At 19.1% G+C, this 10,677-nt stretch overlaps 3 protein-coding genes across 3 annotated transcripts in view; 2 read left to right on the top strand and 1 right to left on the bottom strand. All coding sequences in view use genetic code 6, as the record gives it.

Moving 5' to 3' along the window:
• Positions 1-1,781: 1,781 nt before the first annotated feature.
• TTHERM_01335310 (DNA topoisomerase) lies at positions 1,782-7,060 on the bottom strand (the record flags this gene model as incomplete). Its single annotated transcript, XM_001014550.3, has 7 exons — positions 1,782-1,902; positions 2,160-2,249; positions 2,488-2,577; positions 2,829-2,960; positions 3,341-3,430; positions 3,676-3,801; positions 5,001-7,060. 7 exons carry the CDS (start codon positions 7,058-7,060, stop codon positions 1,782-1,784), a joined length of 2,709 nt encoding a protein of 902 aa, XP_001014550.3.
• A 1,332-nt stretch (positions 7,061-8,392) lies between these two features.
• Positions 8,393-9,063, top strand: TTHERM_001335312 (transmembrane protein, putative; the record flags this gene model as incomplete). The annotated part of the gene is made up of 2 exons (XM_012797356.1): positions 8,393-8,924; positions 9,014-9,063. The coding sequence occupies 2 exons, from the start codon at positions 8,393-8,395 to the stop codon at positions 9,061-9,063; spliced, it is 582 nt and encodes a 193-aa protein (XP_012652810.1).
• Positions 9,064-10,552: 1,489 nt separating this feature from the next.
• The window catches only part of TTHERM_01335330 (hypothetical protein), a gene marked incomplete at both ends in the record, with an annotated part of 4,443 nt that continues 4,318 nt past the window's right edge, over positions 10,553-10,677 (top strand). Inside the window, 2 exons of the mRNA XM_001014552.3 lie at positions 10,553-10,563; positions 10,655-10,677. The exon at positions 10,655-10,677 is cut by the window's right edge and continues 160 nt beyond it. Of these exons, the coding sequence (XP_001014552.3) occupies positions 10,553-10,563; positions 10,655-10,677 (34 nt within the window). The remainder of the gene's footprint in view (positions 10,564-10,654) is intronic.

Below are 10,677 nucleotides of genomic sequence, written 5' to 3' on the forward strand. Positions count from 1 at the left end.
TGATGATGGTTAAAAATCAGGTAGACCAATTACTACTTATATCAATTAAAATATTATGTTAATTTGATAACTAATTGAAGAGGATCGGTATACAGTAAATATATGATCAAATAAAAGAGGAATCAGGCATATATATCTAGAGGCATGCTCTAAAAAAGTATAAGAGGCTCTGTTCTTAAGAAAAATTACTTCTAGGTTTCTTTGACTTAGTAAGCAAAATAGAAATTAAGGCTTAATTATAGTCTAGAGAATCTTCATTATTTTAGATATAGATCAGGTAGATTATGCTATATTCTAAATTGAAAGGAATTTTAGATATTAGGGAAGCAGTTAGTTAGTTAGTTATTTAGTTAGTTAGTTAGTTAGTTAGTTAGTTAGTTAGTTAGTTAGGAAGGAAGGAAGGAAGGAAGGAAGGAAATATAATAATAAATCATGGATGGATTGGAGAAGGATAATAAATAACTAAGAACTATAAACAGACCTTCAAAGTACAATCAAAAAACTCTATGTACCATCTTCTTTAACTGTACTGAGTAGGTAAGGATACATGTTATTACTTAATGATCATGAGCAATAATAGATTATTTTTTTTTTTAATAATTAATTATTTAGGTTTGTTTGTAATAGCCATTGAAGAACAAATGCTTTATCTGGTACTTTTAAAATAAAATTTTTGTACAATAATGCAAAAATTTCATAAGCATAAAAATATTTAATTTTTTTAAAAGATAAAGGTATTAAATTTTTCTAGAATATTTAGAGAACATTTTATAATAAAAAATAAACAAGATAAGCATTTTAAAATTTATAATAACATATTAAAAAAATTACATAAATTGTTGATATGAAATAAGCTTATAAAAAGCCAAATTCAAATTTAACGACTTTTAAATTCATTAATTTACTCTAAATATTATTAAATTTGTATTGTCTGAATCAATAAATGATAATTTAAAAAACAATTATTTTATAATTTTAAAAAATATAAAATGAAAAAAATGATCATAAGATAAATTAAAAAAAAAAACAAACATTAAAACCACTAAAGTTAAAATAAAAAGTAAAACTTGATTTCTCCCTGAGGTTTTATTTAAATCATGGCATCTAATTAATTAATCATGATAAATAAAAAAAGGATAGAAATATGATTGATGGATAATAAATATTTAAGATTAAAATATAACTGACATATAAAAGTTAGGAATTTTTATAATTTAATAAGATGTAATATAACATTAAAAGTTTTTTTTGGATACATTGCTTATGAGGATTTAATTTTTTTAAGTAAATTTTATTTTTTTATTTTTTATAAATAATTTATTTACTTACAAAAATATGAATGATATTTATAAATATAAAATCAATAATAAAATCTATCTATTTATCTATTTATATTTTAGGTTAAAAACACCTTTTCAAAATATTATATAATAAAATATATAATATTATTCAAACATTTTATATTTATTCATCCTTTTTTCACCAGTTGTTTATCAATAGAAATCAATATTAAAGACAACTAATCTTTTTGATTTAAGACACTTGCTTTTTACCTTGAGTTTTTATGAGTCATTCTTTGAGCTAAACATTTTATAAAAATTTGTGTAAATTATTAATAAATATCAAAATAGAATAAACTTTTAAATTATAAATTATTCTTTAAATTAATAAATAAAATAATATTAGTAGAATAAAAAAGATAAAAAATTAAAATAAATAAAAGCTATCAAATAAATTCAAAGAGCTTTTTTGTTTTATATTCATTTTTATAGTTTAAAATATCACAATCCAAAACAAATAAACTGTTTTTACTCAAGGATAAGTTTCAAATTTGAGAGATTTATGCAATTTGCTAAAGCAGAACCTAAGCCTGATGCACCAATTGCACCAATTTAATTTCTACTTTTTAAATATTGAAGAAAAAATATATCATTAAATAGTTAATTAGAAGGAAAAAATGAAGAAAAAATATGAAATAATAAGAAATAAATAATAAAAGCAAAAGTTGAAAATAAAATGATGAGCTAAATTAACAAAGTAAGAACAAAAAAAAGCAAGCACAATAAAAAGAAAAAGAAAAAGAAAAAAGAGCTTTATTGTTTTTAATTAGTTTTTATAATTAAAAATATCACAATCCAAAACAAATAAACTGTTTTTACCTAAGGTCAAGTTTCAAATTTGAGAGATTAATGCAATTTGTTAAAGCAGAACCTAAGCCTGATGCACCAATTGCACCAATTTAATTGTTACTTTATAAATATTGAAGAAAAAATATATCATTAAATGAAAAAATGAAGAAAAAATATGAAATAATAAGAAATAAATAATAAAAGCAAAAGTTGAAAATAAAATGATGAGCTAAATTAACAAAGTAAGAACAAAAAAAAGCAAGCACAATAAAAAGAAAAAGAAAAAAGAGCTTTATTGTTTTTAATTAGTTTTTATAATTAAAAATATCACAATCCAAAACAAATAAACTGTTTTTACAAAAGTAAAAGTTCCAAATTTGAGAGATTAATGCAATTTGTTAAAGCAGAACCTAAGCCTGATGCACCAATTGCACCAATTTAATTATGACTTTTTAAATATTGAAGAAAAAATATATCATTAAATAGTTAATTAGAAGGAAAAAATGAAGAAAAAATATGAAATAATAAGAAATAAATAATAAAAGCAAAAGTTGAAAATAAAATAATGAGCTAAATTAACAAAGAAAGAACAAAAAAAAGCAAGCACAATAAAAAGAAAAAGAAAAAAGAGCTTTATTGTTTTTAATTAGTTTTTATAATTAAAAATATCACAATCCAAAACAAATAAACTATTTTTACTCAAGGTAAAGTGTCAAATTTGAGAGATTAATGCAATTTGCTAAAGCAGAACCTAAGCCTGATGCACCAATCTACATTATACCAATAAATTTTTAAATTATTAATTAGAGGCAATTTACAAAATAAATATGTCTATATATTTAATAATACAAAAACAAATAAAATTTATAAAACTAATATAAAATATTCTATTTAAGATGTATTCTGAGTGCATTTATATGTGCGAGTATTTCTATTCTATTCTATTCTGCACCAATTTAATTTCTACTTTTTAAATATTGAAGAAAAAATATATCATTAAATAGTTAATTAGAAGGAAAAAATGAAGAAAAAATATGAAATAATAAGAAATAAATAATAAAAGCAAAAGTTGAAAATAAAATGATGAGCTAAATTAACAAAGTAAGAACAAAAAAAAGCAAGCACAATAAAAAGAAAAAAGAGCTTTATTGTTTTTAATTAGTTTTTATAATTAAAAATATCACAATCCAAAACAAATAAACTGTTTTTACTCAAGGTTAAGTTTCAAATTTGAGAGATTAATACAATTTGCTAAAGCAAAACCTAAGCCTGATACACCTTCATCACCAATTTAATTGCTACTTTTCAAATATTGAAGAAAAAATATATCATTATATAGTTAATTAGAAGGAAAAAATGAAGAAAAAATATGAAATAATAAAAAATAAATAATAAAAGCAAAAGTTGAAAATAAAATAATGAGCTAAATTAACAAAGTAAGAACAAAAAAAAGCAAGCACAATAAAAAGAAAAAAGAGCTTTATTGTTTTTAATTAGTTTTTATAATTAAAAATATCACAATCCAAAACAATAAAACTGTTTTTACTCAAGGTAAAGTGTCAAATTTGAGAGATTAATGCAATTTGCTAAAGCAGAACCTAAGCCTGATGCACCTTCATCACCAATTGCAAAACCTAAGCCTGATACACCTTCATCACCAATTTAATCGTTACTTTTCAAATATTGAAGAAAAAATATATCATTATATAGTTAACTAGAAGGAAAAAATGAAGAAAAAATATATCATTAAATAGAGTAAGTTACGATACAAATTTAGAAAAAGCGAGTTTTAAATACCAGTTTTTACATTTTATAAAATTAAGATTTTAAATATTTTTTATGAATTTTTTTTTTCATCATAGGTTTTCAAAATTTATTTTTTTCAAAAAAAAAGGTATGTTATGCTTTCTAAAAATTAGCTTTATTTATAATTTTATTAAGATATAAATTAAATAGGTATTTCACTCTAGTTAATTAGGAGGAAAAAATGAAGAAAAAATATGAAATAATAAGATTAGTTAAAAATTATTAAAATTAACAAAGAATGAAAAAATAAGAAATCATAAAAAAAAGAAAAAGGAAAACAAATCAAATAAATTAAAAGAATTTTAATGTTTTAAATTAACTTTTATAATTAAAAATATTACAATGTAAAACAAATAAATAGCTTTTATTAAGTGTAAGTTTTAATAGCAAAAAATGAAGAAAATATATCAAGTAATAAAAAATGAATAATAAATAAATATAAATATTAAGTTAAAATATAAAAAATTTTAGGTTTAATAAAAATCAATAAATAATGATGATAATTTCAATAATAAAAATTATTTATTTAAATAAATTGAAATTAAATTAAAAATATTAATAATAATAAAATTAATTAATAAAATTTACTCGAGATCAATATGGAGAACCTAATGAGATAAAAGTGAAGAGCTTATAAACTTTTTTATTAATTTATATAAATTTAAAGGATTTTAATACAAAAATTAACAATTACTTCTTCTAATTTATAATATTTTTTAATCTATTATATCATTTATTTTTTTTTTCAAAAATATTGAATAGCAATTTATGAAATTTAATTAATTAATTAATAATAAATAGTTAAAAAGAACAAATAAATATAATAATTAATTAATTAATTAATTAATTAATTATCAAATATTAATTTATATATTTGGTTTTATGAAGAGATATCTCAGAAAGTTAATTTAACATTCACTATTTAAACTTAATATAATTTTTAAATTTATTTAAATTATTATAAACTACATACAAAATACATGAATATATATAAAATACTATTATATAAATTTATTTAATATTATATTAATTTCTATTAGAAAGATAAATAGTTATAGGTGTAACCTATCACTATTTATCTCTCTATTACATAAAAAAAAATCCGCAATTAGCAATATAATATTTTTATATCTCATTATATCAAATTCTTTTAATTGTTGTAAATAACTTTTGTTAATCTGATCCATAAATATTTTTGCATTTTCTTCAATGAATATTCTTCTGTTTAATTTAGATTCATCTATTTTAAATTATTTTAGTAATTATTTTTATTATTTTTTAATTTTGATTTCGTTGTTATTTTTTTTAGTTTTAGTTTTAGATTTAGATTATTTTTTTTCAGTTTCATCCTAAGTTTCATCCTAAGTTTCACTCTAAGGTAAAGTTTCACTCTAAGGTAAAGTTTCACTCTAAGGTAAAGTTTCACTCTAAGGTAAAGTTTCACTCTAAGGTAAAGTTTCACTTTACATTAAATTTTTCATAAATTCCACTTTCATTTCTTAAATTTTATTCTCTCTCCAATTTTTATACAATTAATTGTTAAAATCATTTTCAGAATCTAAACTTTCAGTAAAATATCTATTTAATGACCTCTATAATTATGATAAAATTTCATTCTCACCAATTTATCTATCAGTTTTACTATTAACATTCATCAATTTACCTTTAAGCGGAAATCTACCATAAATTTATTTTTGTTATTCTGTTAACCCAGATCTTATAAAACTCATAGCAGAATCACCTTCAGCACACAATAAACTACACTCTGTTCTTCTATCTCTTATTTTAATAGCATCTTATAATTTTTTGACTGAATTTATATTCATTTTTTTTATTTAATCTTTCTATTTTAAAACTTATTATTTTTTAGTTTATTATTAAATCTCAATTTTTAATTCTTATAACAATGAAGATTATTGAATTTATTATTAAATATATTTTTCTAATTCTATAGTATCAAACCAATCTTTTTTATTAGTCTTCAATTAATCTTTACTCTAAGAAGTATAACTAGGTTAGTGAACAAGTAAAGAAAAAATAATAAACACATTTTACCTATATTATTTTCCCAATTATTTCATAACTTCTAATTCATCTTAATCTTAAACATTTAAATTCTTAATCAATTAATCTTATTTTATAATCTAATTAATAAAATTCACATGAGTACCTCCATTTTATGGTAATCCATTAACAAATGAAATTATATCCTTTTATAATTACTAACCTGGAATTATAATATTATTTTTATCTTCTAGAATTATGAGTTAATAATATTAATCAACAAAATTAATAATATTTAAATTCTATTATTTATGTTCTTCGTTAATAAACATATATAAGTAATCTAATAAATTATTTACATTTATAATTTATCTGTCTAAAAATAATCTTGTATTATTATCTTGTTTACAATAAATTATAGTAGATGAATAAATTCCAATCATTTATGCATATAAAATTTATTTTAATAATGGTAATTAATCTTTTTCAAACTTGAAAAAATTATAATCTATTTTAAATCTTATTTACACATAATCATCCTCTTATTATTTATTGTTTATTTTTAAATGAGTTATTTAAGGTTCACTATGTTTGGTATTTCCTTCATAGTGTAATTATTTGAAAATTAAATTATCATATTTAGTTTCTACTTCAAAATATTCAGATAATACATTTGTTAATTTTGCACCATAACCATTCTTTCCTCCAGTTAATTTTGGATCATTTAAATTTGTATTTTAATAATTTGATGAAGTTCTTTCATGTGAAAATATTAATTCTGGAATAAATATATTATCTTATTTTTCAATAGGAATACCTTTTCCAACAGTTTTCAAAACAATTTCACCTTCAATTTCATCAAAATCTAAATATATTTATATTCCTTTTTTTTATTTTCTCTATTGAAACATAACATCTCTTGCATTGGTTAAAATTTCTCCTATTACAGTTAGTAATCCTGGAATTATTTTAACTTTTTTATACTCTAATGTTATTTAATTCTCTTAATTTTTAGAGTAAATTGGAGTCATAATTTCTTCAGGTTATATAGAACCTATGTACATATCAGCACATTATCTAACGTGCAATTCAAATTTCATTTATTTGTATTGATTTTGCATTTTTTATTTATTTAAATATTTTTAATTTTAATTTATCGATTTTAATTATCTAATGATATATAAATTTCTATTATTTCTTATTTATTTGTTTTTCAATTTTTCATAAAAATATAATTTTTATTTTTTGTTTTTATTTTTGTTTTTATTTTTTTTTTAATTTTCGTTTTTTTATTTGATTTTTTTTTTGTTTTTTAAATTAGATAAATTGATTAAAAAAATATCAAGTAGATTATTATTAGTAAAAATTAATTTCAATATTATGTTCATTCATCGTCATTTAGACTGAGATTAAATTCAGGAATTTAGATTTCTTAATATGTATCATTATTATTATTAAAAGTATTCAAATAGCTATTCTATTTTCCTTAATTAACTGGAGTGAATACGAATGGATTATTTTTCATTATTTATTCCAATATTTCATCTTCTATTTCTTAGCATAACAAGGGGGAATTCAATAGCATCTATTCATTAATAAATTAAAATTGTTGATCTTCTTCAACAATTTAATCTTGATTTTGATTGTTTTAATTTTCCTATTAAATATTTTATTAGTCCTATAGTTATTAAGTTTGATATTCTGGGAATTACTTTAAAAACAAATTTGCTTGTTAAATTTTACTAATACGGACTCCAAACAAATTATGGTACTCTTAGGGCTCATTGTTGATTGGTTATTCGGGCTCATTGTTGATTGGTTATTCGGGTTAATTGATATTGATAATTTCTTCTTCCATTTGTTCTTAATTATTTTAATTATTTTCTTAAACATGTTCAAAATTATTGTTTTCATTTTCTTGTTAATTAATTTACTATCCTTGCAGTTAGATTTTATAATCCGGAAATTTTTCTAAATACAAAATTTAATGTTAATTCACATCGATTTAAATTTAGGTAATAAAATTCAATCCAAATTTAGATTATGGCTTGTAATTTGGTTATTAAGCTTGAATGATGGATGTCTGGCTAATTATCCTAAACATTGTCTATTTGTACCTACTGCATAGGTAAATTTTCTAGTAATTATGCTTATTATAATTGAATTTAATCGTTTACATCCAGATTGTTATCATCCGCAGACATTTGAGAATTCATCTTTGCTGATCTTCTTTTCTTGTCTTTCTTAATGACCTTTATTATTGGAAGAGGTTCCTGATTCCCAGAACCTTCGCTAAGTTAATATCTAGGTTTTTATTATTTTTCCATACTTTAGATTTTTTAATTTTTTTCGAATTCGATTCCCAAATATTCTCTTGGACCATAAAATTTCATTTCAAAAATAAAAATATAATTTTTATTTTTTGTTTTGTTTTCGTTTTTATTTTTTTTTTAATGTTTGTTTTTTTTATTTGTTTTTTTTTTGTTTTTTTAAATTAAAGAAATACAAACTCCCATCTCAGGAAAAGATCATATTTTCATATAAAATTTTATTTTAATTTTTAAAATTTGAAATGTAAAGAAATAAGAATTGGGTGCGGATCATTATCTGTTTTGGTTGAAAATGTTGTTATTGATGCCGGATAATTGTAAATTCTATGCTTAGAAGTTCTACTAATATACGTTTTAGTAAATATAATGCGGAACATAATAATAAGCTTACTACCCTGGAGCTTAATTATATGTAATATATTACGGTTGAATTTACTATATGGCTATAGGATATTAATAATATATAATATTCTAATACGGAGCAGGCTAGAATTAAACTTGATTATATATGTTATATTGTTAAGGTGGAGGGGCGTATTGTTGAGTTTACCCATAAAGATTTTATTAGTCGAAAGTTGTATTAGAAATGAAGCTATTGTAATTAATATTATTTTAAGTTTGTATTCTATCTTAAGAAAATACATAAGATCCCATCGTATCATTTTAAATCATATTTTCTTATTGATCTTATGTTTTGAACTTTTATGCTTTCTAAAAATTAGCTTTATTTATAATTTTATTAAGATATAAATTAATTAGGTATTTCACTCTAGTTAATTAGGAGGAAAAAATGAAGAAAAAATATGAAATAATAAGATTAGTTAAAAATTATTAAAATTAACAAAGAATGAAAAAATAAGAAATCATAAAAAAAAGAAAAAGGAAAACAAATAAAATAAATTAAAAGAACTTTAATATTTTAAATTAACTTTTATAATTAAAAATATTACAATGTAAAACAAATAAATAGCTTTTATTAAGTGTAAGTTTTAATAGCAAAAAATGAAGAAAATATATCAAGTAATAAAAAATGAATAATAAATAAATATAAATATTAAGTTAAAATATAAAAAATTTTAGGTTTAATAAAAATCAATAAATAATGATGATAATTTCAATAATAAAAATTATTTATTTAAATAAATTGAAATTAAATTAAAAATATTAATAATAATAAAAGTAATTTTTTTAATTAAATATACTTCAGATTAATATAGAGAACCTAATGAGATAAAAGTGAAGAGCTTTTAAACTTTTTTTATTAATTTATATAAATTTAAAAGTTATTAATAAAAAAATTAATAATTACTTCTTCTAATTTGTAATATTCTTTAATCTATTATATCATTTATTTTTTTTTTCAAAAATATTGAATAGCAATTTATGAAATTTAATTAATTAATAATAAATGGTTAAAAAGAACAAATAAATATAATAATAAATTAATTAATTATCAAATATTAATTTATATATTTGGTTTTATGAAGAGATATCTCAGAAAGTTAATTTAGCATTCACTATTTAAACTTAATATAATATTTTTAATGAAAGAATAAAATTTTAAATATAAAAAATATGAAATTAAAATAATTTATGAATTGTATAAATTTACATTTTAATTTTTTAATTATGTTAAAAAAGATTTTTATTTTTATATCAGATTTTAATTTTTAAATATAATCAAAATAAAATAAGACATTCATTAAATTTACATAACTTAATTTTAATCTTTTTTTAAACAAGGTTAAATTATTAAGAGAAGAAAAACTTTCAATACCCATCTAAAATTAATTCAAAAATTATTAATTATGAAAAAATAAAGGATAAAGTTTTTATAAATAAATAAATTAATTAAATTTCATTTCTTAAATTTACAAAAGAATCTAAACAAAAAGGACATTAAAATAGAATTTTTTTAAAATAGCGAAAATAAATGGACAGAGTAGAATATTTTTATTAATTTATTCATTTCAATTTATTTTATTTCTAATTAAAAGATAGATTCAACTTTTATAACAACGATCAATTTAGAATTTAGGTAAAAATTTTAACAATAAATTTCTTCTAATTTCCATTATTAGTTATTAAATGTACCTTTAAAAGCATTTTGGTCAGGTATATTTTATTAAATAAGAGTGGAAAATGTGTTTGATTCTTTATTTTGTTGAATAAAGCTATTTATATTTAATTTGATAATAATTTAATTGATCTTTAGATTTCAATTTTAATACTCAATTATTCTCAGCAGTTTATTTTATTTTTTTTTTAGAAACCGAAACAAAAATGGAATTGATGTAAATGAAATAGTTTCTGAATTATCGTGGATGAAAAATCTCTTAGATTTATCTCTTGATTTTGAGTAAGATTATTTTACATAAAATTAAGAGTAATTAAAAATGATAATTTTA

Source organism: Tetrahymena thermophila (genome assembly GCF_000189635.1).
Source record: "Tetrahymena thermophila SB210 genomic scaffold scf_8254661, whole genome shotgun sequence".
NCBI classification, from domain to species: Eukaryota; Ciliophora; class Oligohymenophorea; order Hymenostomatida; family Tetrahymenidae; genus Tetrahymena; species Tetrahymena thermophila.